The 16204-nt window shown below is 40.6% G+C and overlaps 1 protein-coding gene across 5 annotated transcripts in view; it reads right to left on the bottom strand.

Moving 5' to 3' along the window:
• Positions 1-16204, bottom strand: part of LOC148853086 (ATPase, V0 complex, subunit E) — a 50487-nt gene that overhangs the window by 15048 nt on the left and 19235 nt on the right. For all 5 annotated transcript variants that reach the window (XM_088944899.1, XM_088944902.1, XM_088944901.1 and 2 more), the window contains exon 3: positions 13768-13815. In XM_088944899.1, the coding sequence (XP_088801025.1) occupies positions 13768-13815 (48 nt within the window). The remainder of the gene's footprint in view (positions 1-13767; positions 13816-16204) is intronic.

The raw sequence follows: 16204 nt of genomic DNA, 5'->3' as shown, positions 1-16204 counted from the left end.
GTGATGGGCTCAGGGGTTCACCGAGCTCTTTCAGTGTATTCGGCTGGGCCTTGTGATAAAGGCTGTGGTTGGTGTGTAGATCAATGCTTGGGTCCCATGCCATACAAAGAAGCCCAACTGGGCAGCAGACTGGAGACTAGTTAAGCACTGAATACCTAATGGGCCAAAAGCCCATTTCGAGCTAGGCTGATATGATCACCCATCTATGGGGCGAATCTGGGATTAAATTTAGCAAAATGATTGAGCCTTTAACCTTATCCACTCTGGGAGACCAAATTCAAATCAGATTTGAATCTGGTAACCTCCTGATAAGATCAGGAGTAAGCTAACTTAATCTGCAGATATGATTAAGATCTTCCCCTATCCAAATACTGATTTGGATTGGGATAACTCCTAATTAGGAGGTTTCTTAATCAAGAAGAAAAGAGGAGAAACCCTAAGTGAACATAATCAGATTTCGAACCTAAGGGTTTTTGACAGGAAAACATCTTGCGAATTGAGATTGGATCTCATACACACTCCAAAGAGAAGAGAAGCAATTCAGCCATCTTCGTCTCAGGAGATCTCCTCCAGTCGCCGCCACTCTTTCTGACAAGATTCGATCTTTGAAGAAGAAAGAAATCAAGAAATCAGTTCTTGACATCAGTTTTGCAGAAAAGGCTGAAAAAGATTTGGTGCTCAGAGTTTCCAAAGGATTCTTGCGAAGGATCCAGTGTGTAGGACGCACTCTGCTGGTTGCGTTCCACATACAGCTGTGTCATCTTCAGCAGGAGCGGATCTTGGTGTCCTCTTTGGGCGTGAACACCAACTTTGGGAGATATTGCTTCTCTGGATCAGGTATAATTCCTCCCTTTCCTTTTTGTTCAGATCTGATTCGATTATGGTTCAAGTAGGATCCTTGAATATTGTATTCTAATTTAGGGAATACGATTCCCAATTAGAAGAAGGTAGGAAAATTTTTGAAATTTGCCCACCCATTCCGCAATCTTTTTGGCGTCCATTAGATGGATCTTACCATTCTTTCAGATCTGTCCTACTAAAACCCATGATTGTCATGATCAATCTCAAATAACCCCAATCAACATGGTCATAAGCCTTTTCTAAATCCAGCATACACACAAAACCTTTCTTCCCTAACTACCTCTAGTCCTCGACAGCTTCATTGCAATAAGGCATTGAACCTTTTTTTTTTTTTGATAAATGAAGATATTTTATTAGAATATGAATAAGGCATTGAACCAATATTTTATTGTGACCTCTCCAAACAATCAACACCAAAAACAGACTATAAAGGTGCCCAATACAACTATCTCTGTTTTCCCCTTGCTTGGCTAAACTATCAGCCATAGCATTTGCTGATCTCCCCACCCATTTTTTTCAGACACAGACTTCTTGTCAGCTACTTGAATTTCTGAAGTTCATTCTTAAAACACCATACCACAACCTCTGGATTTTGTAGCCACTGCACAACCACCTAGGAATCTCCTTCTGTTAGTAGCTGTTCCACTCCTAGATGTATTGAAAACTGCACCTCTTGGTGGGCAGCTAGTAATTCTGCTCTTATGGAGTCTCTCACACATAAGGGTCCCCAAAGTATAAGAGAACCACATTTGCACATTCACTCCTTAGAACCCTTACCACCCCAGAGGGACCTAGATTGCCTTGACTGTTGCCATCAAAATTTTGTTTTATAAAGCCTTCAGGAGGGGGTGCCCAACTCACACACATCTTCCTCTTTGGAGAGGAGCAGTTTACCACTGCTGCCCAATTCATCTAGAGATCATCAAAATAAAACTGATGAAATAAATCCAAGGATTTCAGCCACAAAATAGCCCTACACAAAATACACTCCTTCAGTTTTTGTTGGCTTCTCTCCTCCTCTTGGAAGATCCTGGCATTCCTTTCTTTCCACACTGTCCATATCAAAGTTGCTCTTGCACACCTCCACATTATTCTTTTTATTTTTTTTATCAATAACACGTTCATTAACTCATCAATAGAAGATTTACAATAGGAAGACAAACACACTTATCTTCCAAGAGCAACAAAGAACCTCAAGAAAAGGAAAAAAAAGAAAGAAAACACACTATAGTTACAGCTTAGCCCAAAACAATGAATCCCTTTCTGCCCCTTGTTTAGCTAAACTGTCAGCTAGGGAATTAGCCGATCTTTTAACCCAACGTATCTTAACTTCCATCTCCCGCACCAGCCACTTGAATTTCCTTCTCTCATTATTGTACTTCCATAAGCCATTGTGATCTTTAATCAGCCACCCTATCACTGCCTCTGAATCCCCTTCAATTAAGAGTTTCCTGATGTTCAACTCCTTAGCTTTCTGGACTCCTTCCATAACTGCAAAGATCTCAGCTCTAAGAGAGCCACCCACTCCAATTGGGCCTGAGAACATGGCAGAAATGACCCCATTTTCATCCCTAGAAACACCCCCAATCCCCGATTGTCCCAGATTTCCCCTACTACACCCATCAAAGTTTAGTTTCACGAATCCACCAGGTGGAGGGGTCCAAGCCACACTCATTACTGACTTGGTCTGTGTGCAACTTGCAATTTCACCTCACTTCCTCAGCATGTCATCCACAGTGTAATCTGTGAAAAGCTCCAAAGATTTCAGCCACTGTACCGCCCTAATATGAATGATAGCCCTCAGATCTGCTGCTCCTCTCTGAGCTTCTGAGAATATCCTAGAGTTTCTTTCTTCCCAAAGTGTCCAACATACTGCAGCCCTTAGTCCTCTCCACATTGTCCTTCCCCTTTTTATCCGCCACCTGAAAAAAGAAGGGGAAAAAAGGCCCTGCAAGTCTAATGGAGGATTCCAGCTACATCCAAATAGGGACAAAGCCCATTCCTAAATTGACCTCGCAAAATGGCAAGACACCAGTAGGTAAAAACCAGTCTCCCCATCCGCTTTACAAAGAACACACCACTGAGGTGACAAACAAGTATTGGGTCTCTTCTTTTGGAGTAGATCACCAGTGTTGATTCTTTCCAGATAGGCTTCCCAACAAAAACTACCAACCCTAGGAGGTATTGCTCTGCACCAAACCTCATCAACAGGAAAAGCGGGGAAGGTAGGATTGGTGAACTGACTTAAGACTTTGAAGAAAGAAGCACAAGAAAAGATGATGTTGGGGATAGGTGTCCAAATTCTAGAATCCGCCCTAGTGGGGTCTAAGACAACATTATCAAGGAGTGCAATAAGGCTCAAAATATTGTCAAAGTCTGAGTCCCTCAAATCCCTTCTTAGACCCAAGTTCCACCCAATCCCAAAAGTGGAAGAGGACAGGGTGGTGAAGGACGAGATTGGCTCACTTTTCAAATCAGAAAGAGCATACAAAGAAGGAAACTGATCCTTTAGAGGGGCACTCCCCACCCAGGTTTGTTCCCAAAATTTTATGGAGTTACCGGAATTCAAATCATACCTGATATTAGGGGAGAAAACTGGTAGCAGGTCATGAATGGCTTTCCAAGGAGAATTGCTTGTGGTCCTAGCTCTGATTCCAGCGTCCCACCCATTATGCTCCAGCCCATGTATACTTGCCACTATTCTAGCCCATAGCTTCTCCTTCTCCAAAGGGAATCTCCACAACCACTTTCCCAACAGAGTCATATTCCTTCTCCTAATATTCCAAAGCCCCAAACCACCACAGGTCTTACTCCTACAAACTATCTCCCAGTTAACTCTATGATCCCTCTTTTCCTCTCCCGGTTCCCACAAGAAATCTCTCATTAGCTTCTCCAATCTATTAGCAACCTTCTTTGGGATTTTAAACACCAACAGGAAATAGATAGGTAAATTAGCAAGCATGGCCTTAACAAGTGTAATTCTCCCACCAAGAGAGAGGTAGTTCTTTTTCCAGGAAACCATTCTTTTTTCAAACCTTTCCGCCACCGGGTTCCAAAAGCTCTCTCTCATGGGATTATCACCTAAAGGCAACCCTAAGTAGTTCAAAGGCCACCCCAAGACTTCACACCCCAGCACTTCAGCACTCTCCCTGATCTCTCCCTCCTCCAAATTCACCCCCACAACACAGCTTTTCCCAAGGTTGACCTTCAAGTTGGACATTTGCTCAAACAGTTGTATCACCGACTTCAAATTCCTGATAAAGTTCACATTACCGCCTTCACAAAACAAAACCGTGTCGTCAGCAAACTAAAGGTGGGTAAGGGGGATTTTCACCCTCCCAACTCTCCAGCCTCTAATGAGCCCCCTAGAATCTGCTCTGTGAATTAGTTTCCCAAAAACCTCCGCAATTAGAATGAACAAGAAAGGAGAAAGAGGGTCTCCTTGTCTTATACCCCTATTGGCTAGAAAGAAATCTACCACTATCCCATTCACTAGCATTGAGTAATGACAAATCCGGACACAACCCATGTGATGTGGATGCGTATTGGGAGCAGCAACAACAATGATCCGGTGTTCTCATCCTATCCAATTCGGCAGCAACAGTCTTATCCATTCAGCAGATTAGATTAGACTATCTTGTTATTCTTATCTTATTAAGTTAGTAGATTAGATTATCTTATCTTATTAGATTAGGATTAAGAGAGACTATCTTATCTTATTAGATTAGGATTAAGAGAGCCTTATCTTATCTTATCAGTCTTATCTTATCAAGATAGATTTGGAGGTCTCCCTATTCAGCAAGGAGTCTCCCTAGGAGCAGGACTCTTGTAATCTCCTATTTAAGGAGCCACTATTATTGAATAAAGGCATCCAAAATTTCAGTCAAAGAGAAGAATAAAGGAGAGTTAGGGTGATCTCTTGAACAAATCACCTCTTAGGTCGCCACGATAGGGTCAGCACGCAAAGGGAGGGGCAAGGAGAAACTAGAGGTTCTCCCCGTGGACTGACCTGTGACGAGATCCTACGCTTGGGCCCATAACATTTTGGTATCAGAGCAAGGCGTCATGGGTGATCTGGAGCAGCTGCCATCCAGGGTCCACGAACTCGAGCACCGGCTCATGGAGACCAGCTTGGAAGTACAGGAAATCAAGGACGAAGTCAAGGAGCTACGGCGTTTGATAGAGTTATTCCTTTCTAGCAAAGAGAGGAACACAGAAGGGGTGACGGCCACTAGCGGCCGCCGACCAGATCTGCCGGAGTCTTCCGGCGAACAGCAGTTCGAAAACCAGGGGGCCGCAGTCATCCCCAAGTACAGCAGGTTAGAATTCCCGTCGTACAACGGCAACGGAGATCCCTTGGGCTGGCTGTACCGGTGCAAGCAGTTTTTTCAAAATCAATGGACAGACGACCGGGATAAGGTAAGTCTAGCCGCCTTTCACTTAACAGAGGAAGCGCAACTCTAGCTCTATCGATTAGAAAATGAAGAACTTGGGCTCAGTTGGACCCAGTTCAAGTCCTACTGCCTTCTTAGATTTGGGCCCCCACTAACAAGCAACCCCTTAGGCGAGCTAATTAACCTTAAACAAACCGGCACGATGGCAGAATACCAGCGCCAGTTCCAGGCCCTCCTCGCGAGGGCATCTTCAGTGCGACTGGATCAGCAGGTAGACATGTTCACCGTTGGGTTAGCAGAACCCCTGCGGGTGGACGTGGAAATGCAGAATCCCCCCAACCTGGTTACAGCCATGAATATAGCTCGTGCCTTCGAACGCAAACTACAACTCAGCCGCGGAACCTTTAGTATGGGGCGGCCTCCATTAGCATGGGCATCCCCGGAACCACTCGGAATGGCTCCATATTCAGCAGCCAGCCAAGAACGGAAGCCACAGACGAGCAACAATTCCAAATCAGCATCTAGTGTGGGGAGCAGCGTCGTTGCACCCCCTATTAAGCACTTGTCCAGGGCTGAGATGGCGGAACGCAGGGCGAGGGGACAATGTTTTAATTGCGATGAACTCTACTCAACAGGGCACAAGTGCTAGAGACTTTTCTGCCTCCTGGTGAAACAAGAGGAAGATGAGGATGAACCCTCTTCATTGGAACCCGATCCAGGAGGGCAAAGTCATTCCACCTATCCGAGATTCCTTTGACGGTGTTTCCTGACACCCATCCTGAATTCGAGCTTGAGGACAAGCTCGTAGTCCAAGAGGGGAGTAATGATGTGGATGCGTATTGGGAGCAGCAGCAACAATGATCCGGTGTTCTCATCCTATCCAATTCGGTAGCAACAGTCTTATCCATTCAGCAGATTAGATTAGACTATTTTGTTATTCTTATCTTATTAAGTTAGTAGATTAGATTATCTTATCTTATTAGATTAGGATTAAGAGAGATTATCTTATCTTATTAGATTAGGATTAAGAGAGACTTATCTTATCTTATCAGTCTTATCTTATCAAGATAGAGTTGGAGGTCTCCCTATTCAGCAAGGAGTCTCCCTAGGAGCAGGACTCTTGTAATCTCCTATTTAAGGAACCACTATTATTGAATAAAGGCATCCAAAATTTCAGTCAAAGAGAATAATAAAGGAGAGTTAGGGTGATCTCTTGGACAAATCACCCCTTAGGTCGCCACAATAGGGTCAGCACGCAAAGGGAGGGGCAAGGGGAAATTAGAGGTTGTCCCCGTGGACCGACCTGTGACGAGATCCTACGCCCGAGCCCATAACACCATGATCCACTTACACCATCTAGCCCCAAACCCAAATTTAGTCAAAACTTTCCTCAAAAGTCCCAGTCCACCAAGTCATAAGCCTTTTCCAAGTCCAACTTACAGACCACTCCCTTCTTCTTATCCCTCTTAAAGCTCTCCACACTCTCATTAGCAATTAAAATCTGATCAATAATTTGTCTTCCATTCACAAAAGCTCCTTGATAGTGTGCAATGATATCTAGCAATACCTTCTTCAGCCTCAAAGACAACACTTTTGCAATGATCTTATACAAGCTATTAACCAAGCTAATTGGCCTAAAATCCTTCGGGTGGGAAGCATCTTTCTTTTTTGGAATTAAGGCTATAAATGTAGAGTTCACACCCGGATTGACAATTCCTCTCCTGAAAAACTCCTCAAACACCCGCAAAAGATCATCTTTCAAAATATCCCAACAGTCCTGATAAAAAGCCATTGTGAACCCATCCAGCCCTGGAGCTTTTGTTCTATCCATAGAAAATACAGCCTCCTTAATCTCTTCTAAACTAAAGCTTCTTTCCAACCATCTCCTGTTCTCCACCCCTACATCTGGCCAATCCAATCCTTCTACCCACACCCTTCTATACACAGGCCTTCTTAGAATAGATTTGAAGTGCTCCACACAGGCCCCGACAATCTCCTCTTGATGTACAAACTCAACTCCATCTACTACCAATTTGGAGATCAGGTTCTTCCTTCTCCTGCCATCTGCTAGAGAGTGGAAAGGTAGACGGATCAAAAAGCATGCTTACTTCTGCTGGCCTATTCCACTTACACCCCAATGATCAAGAATTTCCAATCCCACAACTCTATAATAACAGAACAAGAAACTAGTAAATGATAATAGTCCTCACCATGAGACCTACAAAGAGCACCAATTAGGTGAGATACAAAGATAAGGTCTCCTTTTTTGTAGATTATCCAAGGTGCTTACTTTTCCATAGAACACTTCCCAACAGAATGCCAAAACCTTAGGAGGAATAGGCTTACACCAAACCTCATTAAAAGGGAAAGCTTGTTGAGATGAATAATGACAAAAGGATTTAAAGAACAAGCAAAAAAACCAAAGGGCCAACATGTCCAAATCCTTTTGTTTGGTTCAATGGAGTGCAAACAAACTTTATCAAGAAGACTCAATAAATGGGTTTGACTCTCAATCTCCTCATCCCTTAACCCTCTATGGAACCCAAAATCCCAAATTGGTGCCATAGGAGTTTCCAGAGGGGAAAAGAATTTTGACAAAGGTTCTTTTTTATACTAAGAGACAGTGAACAAAGAAGGAAAAAGATCTTTCAAAGGAGCCTCTTTAACCTAAGTATACTCCCCTAAAAGGATCGAATTACCATCACACACATCATACCTGACAAGGTTATGAAATTGAGGAAAATACTATGAATTTCCTTCCAAGGTGTTGCCAAAGTTGCCTATTAGATACTCTAGAATCCCACCCATTCTCTGAGTGACCATGAATAATTCCTACCACCTTATGCCATAATTCCTCTCTCTAGTGGCCACCTCCACAACCACTTCCCTAATAATGATGTGTTCTTTTGCAATAGATTCCCTATTTGGCTATTCCCAACCCTCCTCTTTACTCTTACACACCACCTCCCACTTTATCAATATGATCCTTCCTACTTTTCCTTGGTTCCCAAAGGAAATCCCTCATCAATTTCTCTAGTTTCTTAGCTTCCTTAGAAGGAATCCTAAAGATATACATAAAGTAGGTTGGTAGGTTATCAAGGGTGGCTCTAATCAAAGTGATTCTACCCCTTAAAGAGATGTAACTCTTCTTCCAAGAAACCAATCTCTTTTCAAACTTCTCTACAACCGGGCTCCAAAAGCTACCCTCCCTAGGGTTTGCCGCTAATGGAAGTCCCAAGTAGATCATAGGCCAAGTAGATATAGAACAATCTAAGAATCCCACAATAGCCTTTACCTTTTGGTTTCCAAATTTACACTTTCCATACTACTCTTTTCAAGATTGACTCTCAAATTGGAAGTCCTTTCAAATCTTTTCACCAACTTTAGTTTTCTCACCTTCTCAATATCTCCCCCTTCACAAAGAATTAGTAAACCATCTACAAATTGAAGGTGGGTAACTAAAACTCCATCCCTACCTATTCTCCACCCATTTACTATATTCTCCCCATCAACCTTTAAGATCATTCTACTGAGCACATTAGCTATTAAAGCGAATAGGGAGGGTGAGAGAGGATCCCCTTGTCTTACACCCCTACAAGTTGTGAAGAAATCCTTACCCCTCCATTAACCAAGATAAAGAAATGACAAGAACTGGCACAACCATGAATCTAGTTATACCACCTATCTCCAAAACCATAGTTTCTCAAGACTTGTAAAGGAACTACGAATTCACCAAATCATAGGGCTTTTCTAGACCTAGCTTACATACAAAGCCTTTCTTTTTGGATTTTTTCATTTCCTCTAGGCACTCATCGACTATCAAGATTTGGTTTATAATTTGTCTCCCTTGTACAGACTCCTTGGGCTTGGCCGATTAAGGAGGGAAGAATTTCTTTAATCCTCGAGGACCTTAGCTAGGATTTTGTAGATACTAGTCACCAAGCCAATCGGCTTAAAGTCCTTGGGGTGAGTAGCATCAATCTTCTTAGGAATTAAGGCCAAGAAAGTGGCATTGACTCCCAAGCTCACTATGTTGTTATCTGAAAAATCTCTAAACACCTCACATAAATTATCTTTTAGTACATTCCAACAATCTTGGTAGAAGGCCATTGTAAACCCGTCTGGGCCTGATTCTTTAAATTTATCCATCAAAAACATTGCCCTTTTAATCTCCTCTTCTTCATTTCCTTATAGTTAGTAATTACCTCCCCTTCTAATTCTAATTTGGCTACAAAATTTTTTCCTTTGTCGTCCATTTGTCAAATCATGGAAAAAGTAGGCATTCCCATCACCTTCCTTAAACCATTGATGCCTTGAAAAACCCACAACAACCCTTATGATCCAAACAGGGATGTTAGGGTTGGAAAGAGTTTAGGCCTATTTTTCTTTGGGTGGAGAGGAGTTTGCTAGAAGGGCTTTTGAAGTGTTTGAAAGAAGCAAGAGAGAAGAGATTCTCAAGAAGACCATTGTTGGAAAAGGTGGAGAGGTGTGGAATGAGGATGGGGCTGGGCTAGATGAAGCTTTTGAAGTTGAAGATTAAGCTTGTCAGAGCCCTCTATAGTTCTATCTTGACTTGTAATTGTAGATCTGCTATGTTGTTCTGTTGGTTGGGTGTTATCTTAACACACAGTTGATGCTTGTATTCTGTTCCTTTTTTCCTTTAAATGAATTTTCTTTTTACCTTTCAAAAACAAACAGAGAGGGAATGATGTATGATGCAGGCTGTGGAGCAAACTGTAGCGTTGGAAGTAGAAAGATGAAATGATTGCACTTTTTGTTTGAAGGATGATGAGAAGGTTCCTAATGTCATCAACCATTTCAGTAGTGAGAAGAATCATCATAGTATTCAGGTTGTGAAGGTTTTTTCTAGGTTGGGGTAGGTCCTAACAAAAAGGTGGAAATTTTGAAGAAAGCAAGTAAAAGAAGTAATAAGGTCCTCATCCAAGAAGCTGAAATTGTGAAGTAATCAGAGCGAAGTGTGTTTGGTTCTAGTGAGTGGGGCAGGTAAGAGTAGTGATCAGGATTCCTATTTGCTTGGGGGTTGAAGGTGAGCTGATTTCAAATGGGTGGAGTTTATTTTTTGTATGGTTAGGTGGTGGACAACTTTGATAGTGGGGAGAATTTTGTCTGAAGTTGCTGACTTTTGTTTCATTGGGTGTATGAGATGCTTGGAGGGTGTGGTTTTGGTTGAAGGATCTATCTTTTGGAATTTTGTCTTTTAATTCTTATCTTGGGTGATTTCTTATCACCTTCCTTGTACTTCTTTTTGCTTTTTTAATAAAATTTTTTGTTTACCTTCAAATAAAACAGCTCTATTCTTGTCAAACATCAAGACAGTTAGCAGTTGGGATAATCTAAAATTGCTCCCAGAGTTTGTTTAAAGATGCTCTAGTTTGGTTTGCCCTCTACTTCACACACCAAAGCTTCTTCCCATATTTTCTACCTATCTTCATCCACACCTGTGCGCAAGGAGTAAAACCGTTGGCCACCATTTGGTCAAGTTTGGGTACCATTCTTTCCTTGTAAGATTGTGATTTGATTGGCTCAAACTCTGTTCTTCTAGGGATTTAAGTTTTCTCACATCCACCTACGTCTTTGAGGCTTCCAGTCTCCCACCTCATTTCCTCAATTTTTTTCCATTTAAGGCTCTCCATCTTTCACCATGGAGCCCACTGGTATTGGGATGGACTTACTTTGACCCTTACCAAAGAACTCAATGAGAACAATATATGAGCCTCTGGCATTCAATAATTTCCACAAAATAGGATTGACAATTCTTTCTAAACTTTCCCTATTTCAGGTTGTTTTCACGTGTTCTAGCAGAGTCAAGAAAGTTCATGAACCATATCAGGGTGTCTCTTGCGAGGTAAGTAAAACCTCTACCCTATTCCACTATTCTAAGAAGCTCATTGCTGGCAACAGAAAGGTGGCTAAAAGTAAGGGTTTTAGTTTCAAATTTGATTGCTATGGTGTAGCAAGAGATAAAGAAGTGAAAAGGAAAAACAGCTTTTGAAGGGCCAAGAAAGTGAAGGGAAAAGGTTAAAAGGTACAAGGTATGGGAACTATAACAAAAAGGATCTCAGATTTGCAGAAAAACAAGGATGTCAAAAGGTGGTGAGAGCCTCTCTGAACGGGAAATTGGCTTGCACCTAGCTCTTCTAGACCCTTCAACCTGTAATGGTGCCATCTGGTCAATAATTGGAAACTCAATTTTTTTCTCAATCCAATATTGGATTGAGCTGGAATTTGGATGTATTGGAGGTCTAAGATTGTAAAAGAGACCTTTGTATCATCAAACAGATCAGACATGTGAATGGCCTTCAGAAAGCTACCTTTCAGTTGCAGGACATCGAGGTCTATCAAAACAGTCAACAATCAAAGTCAAAGTTTAACCATGTGGACTTCATCTGCTGAGTCATCCATGAGTCTAGTAATCTCTGTTAAAGTTATAAATTTTAATTTAATAGTCAGTAAGTTAGATCTGAACATTTGACTATGAATAGAAAAAGGTCAACATTGTCTTTTTAATTTGTTATTTCAATCTAGGTGTTTGATAGGTGTTAAAGAAAGGGCTTATCTTTTGTGGCTTGCAAATAGGGGTATTTTATGCAGATTATGATGCTACTAATTAAGGTTACATTAGTAATTTTCTTTGTTTTAAGTTGTGATCCCTATAATATATATATATATATATATATATATAATAAAATTGGACAGTCCATGTCAGAATGGCTCTCCTTCGAGAGAAGCTATTTATCTATTTTCTCCATTTTTTGCATTTTTCCTATTTTTTTATTTTAAAAATATAAAAAAGTAATCATTGTCAATTTTGATTAGATTAATAAAGCTGCAAACTAATAGAGAGAGAAAGAGAGAGAGACATTTGAATTTTCCAAAGCCTCTTATTTTAATGCATGTTATTAATACATTTAAAAAAGACATTTATAATAATAATAATAATAATAAAACATGACATGCCATATCAGCACATCTCTCCTAATTAATGATTTAATTTATGATTGTCTCTTTTGAAGTTGTTACTTTTTTCCATTGCATCTTCGCCATTAATGAAGATCCAATGCATCTCTACCAATTGCCATTGGTATTTGTTCAACTTTTTTATTATTGTTTTCTTCTATTAAAGCATCTAATCAAGTAGCACCTCTATGAGCGCCAAGAGACCATTAGTACGTCTTCTCTTTCACTAAGACATTTTATATTTTCAAAATGCTTGAAACTAACACATTTCAATGGATCCAGATGTGATACCCACAAGGGCTCCCCACATTGCTCTTTACTTCACAAAACAATGAGGGATGCAAACTGACCATATCGTATTCAAATCAGGGTATATTCGTATCCAATCTGAAACGAAATTTTGGTTATATCTCACAAATGGCTATTTGAATCCGAATCCGTTAAGGATGTTGGATATTCGAATTTGGTCCAATCTTTTTCACATTAGAAAATTTAATAAATTATTAAAAGAAAAAACATAGATATATATGTGTTTTCATCATATATATACATATATATATATATATATATATGTATTTTTACAAAAATGCAATATAAACATATTTATAAATAAATAAATTAATATATACATGTCTTTTTATAAGTAAATAGATATTGGTTGGATCAAATCGGATCCTTTCAGATCGGATAGGGTGTGATCCGAATGCAATTTGATTTTCAATCGGATCCGATTATCTGATCCGATATGAACATCCAATTGAGGGTTATCCAAATCCGACAAAAATAAGATCAAATTTGGATCGGATCAGATCATGATCCAATCCAGTTGCACCCTCTTCCTTAACAGGTCAAGCCCAATATGGCCTGACTTTGCATATCATTTTTTTTTTATAATTAACTTTGACTTTGCATATCATTCCTTAAACGCATATCTCATTCCCCAATGTTAGAGGTGTAAATCGACTTGCAGGGTCGTTTGTGCTTTAGTGGGTCGTGCCGTGCTGACCCACGAGCCTATGTGGGTCATGCCTACCTCCTCTAGGATCCTTAACAGGTCAGGCCCAGCATGGCCCATGGCAAGAGCCTAGGCCGACCTAGGCCACGCTACAGGCTGGGCTAGGCTATGGGCCGAGCCATTGTCCTGTGAAGTAGGGAGCAATGTTGGGAATGCCAACATGCATCCTACTTAGGAGTAATTTATTATTTTTGTTAAAATTTATTAATATAATTAATCTAAATTATTAAATTATTAAAATAAAGATTATTTATTTTAAAATTTAAACAACATTGCATTCCTTATAATAATTATCAATTTCTATTGTTTTACTTTGCCTTAACAAATCCCGTGCACTGCACAGGCTCCCGCTAGTTTAAATTATATATAAAGGAGTAGAGGTTGATGGGGGAACTCTAATAGACTGAACTCCACGATCTCAGCTCTATTGTCCCACTTCTTTTCTCTCTTTTCTGCAGCCCTTACTTTGTTTTGCTTTATTACAGATGAAACCAATGTGCAGAGAAAACAAGAACTTACATCATCCAACAGCAAACTGTTGCTGTAATAACTAATGTCAGATGAAACCTGCATCAAGAAAAAATATATATTTAACCATTTCAGATAGGTGAGAGGGGAGAAAAGAAAATGGTTGAAAAAAAGAAATGAAAGAGAGAACATGAAAAAAAAAAAATATATATATATATATATGAGGATAACTACACTCAAGTGTTCAAACAAAAGCTAAATTTGTAATGACAACATAGAAAATATCAACTTCAATTGCAGAATACCCAAAACTTTTAAATAATCATTGACAAAGTATGTGTTTGGAACCATGGATGTTTATTTACTAAACATTTTGTACTTGATTTCTTTGGACAACCGAGAAAAGCAATAATGAACCCGTTTATTGACATTTAGGCGCCATTAGGCACCACATCAGAAAAATAGTGAATAAACGCCTACCCGTTGGGGGAGATGCTAAAACGAAACTTCCCCCAACGGTAAGCACACACATAAACCGACGCCTACTTTTGCAAGTCCCTATGCATACGGATTCACATAATGGGGGAAATGCTGAAGTGGCGTCTATGTGGCAGTGTTTATTTAATAAACGCCACGGTTCCAAACACCCTCAAAGTCACCATCAAATATTACACCACAATGTCTTATTCTGAGAATATACCATTTACATGGATGCAATGGAATCTTCTGAAAAACAAATTGCATACTTTTGACAATGGAGATAAAATGTCATTGGTATTAACAGGCAATCTCATATGTTACAAACAGTTATAAATATAATTAGGATTAAATGATCAAAGTTGCAACAAATTGACTAGATAAACTCATGAATGCCAATCAGGAACAAAATTTTGAGAACAGATCTCAGAGAAAATACAAGTATGCAAGCTAATTTAAAAGTCTTACCATAACAATTAAAAGAATTACGCTTTAGATTTCAGGCACCTTGATAATTAAAAACTTGAGAATTATTCCAAGTCTAATAACTTCCTAATGTAGGATCGATATAAGATGATAAAATATCTCTAAAAACATTACAAGAATTAAGAAAAGATAGAAAATCAACAGAAGAAGATGGTTAGAAAAATCATACCTATTCTCCAGAATCAAATATAGAATCATTCCAAACTTAATACATGGATTTCAATTGAATCAGACGAAAGAAATCACTTAAGCATCAAATATAGACCATTCGTAATGTCGTCATTTTTCCTCACAATAATATAGAAATCACTTAAAATAGACACATTTCCCTAATTTAAAGACTCCACTTCAGGGCTCCCCACCATTGGGTGAGCGATGACCGAGAGGGATAGCGAAGGTGGGTGACGCTGACAGTGCTTTTTCTGAGGTTGAGGGAGATGGTGGTGGCCTGAGAAAGGAGAGTGCAAAGGTGAGGAGAAAAAAGAACCTAAGGGGAGCCCTGAAGTGGAGATGTGGAGGAGAGGAGGAAGAAGGTGGGGAGCAGAATCGTGGCACAATTCTAAATGCTCAAATGCTAGACTGAGAAGTAATTTTTCATTCAAAAAAGCTGTGACAGCAGGGGTTTGGCCGATTTTAGAAGAAACAACCTGTCGGATTGAAAGGGAAAGGACAGTGATTGTGACTTTAGAAGCAGGGGTTAGGGCGAGAAATTTTCCTGAAAAACTGTGTAGTGGGATGCTTCGATAGGAAAGTTCCAGTTGAGGGGATGGGGACCTGGGCAGCAGAGTGTTGGTGAGCTGTAGGGGGTGTGAGGGTGAAGAAGCTAATAGATGAATGCTTCCTGTTTATTTTTCCATCCAAGGAGGAGGCGGATTGGATGCTGTCAAATGGTCCCTGGAGTTTGGGGAAAAACAGATTGGCTCTTGACTAGTGGGATGAGACGACAGTGAGCCGCTGGCCAGAGAAGGAGGAAAAACCGAAAGAAATCTGGATCAAGGTGTTTGGGCTACCGCATCCCCTCTGGTGCCCAAGTGTGATAGAGGGAATCGGCAATCCTTGTGGGGGCTTCCTGGAGAAAGACAACTCTCCAGATGAGCTGAATGAGTCGGTTAGGATGAAGGTGAAAGCTGGGGGGGGGGATCCCTAAGAAGGTGGAAATATGGGCAGGGGAACTTTCTTTCTAGGTGTGGATTTGGCAGGAAAGAAAACCACAAGTAGGGCGGAGGGAGAAGAGGTGGTTAGGGGTGGGAGAAAGGGATTTGGGGAGGGAGGACTCAATGGTGAGTAGGACAGTAGTGCTGGTTGATGAAAAGAAAAGTCAAGGGGAGGGAGCTTCGCCAGAGAAGGGGGAGATGACAGGGGAGGAGTGTGAAGAAGCTAATCCCGTGCTGAGGATGGGCATCACTTTGCCACCTCAAAAACCGTGGAGGGACACAGGTCCCAATCAATCAACAAGGAGTCGTCGAATTAAAGATTAGGAAGAGGCAAAAAAAGGAAAAGAGTTTCAAATTTTAAATGATTGTCA

This window comes from Nelumbo lutea, chromosome 5 (genome assembly GCF_056320005.1).
Source record: "Nelumbo lutea isolate HS-2025 chromosome 5, American lotus-T2T, whole genome shotgun sequence".
Classification (NCBI taxonomy): domain Eukaryota; kingdom Viridiplantae; phylum Streptophyta; class Magnoliopsida; order Proteales; family Nelumbonaceae; genus Nelumbo; species Nelumbo lutea.
Note: the sequence above shows the minus strand (reverse complement) of the source record. Positions and strands in the feature narration are given on the sequence as shown.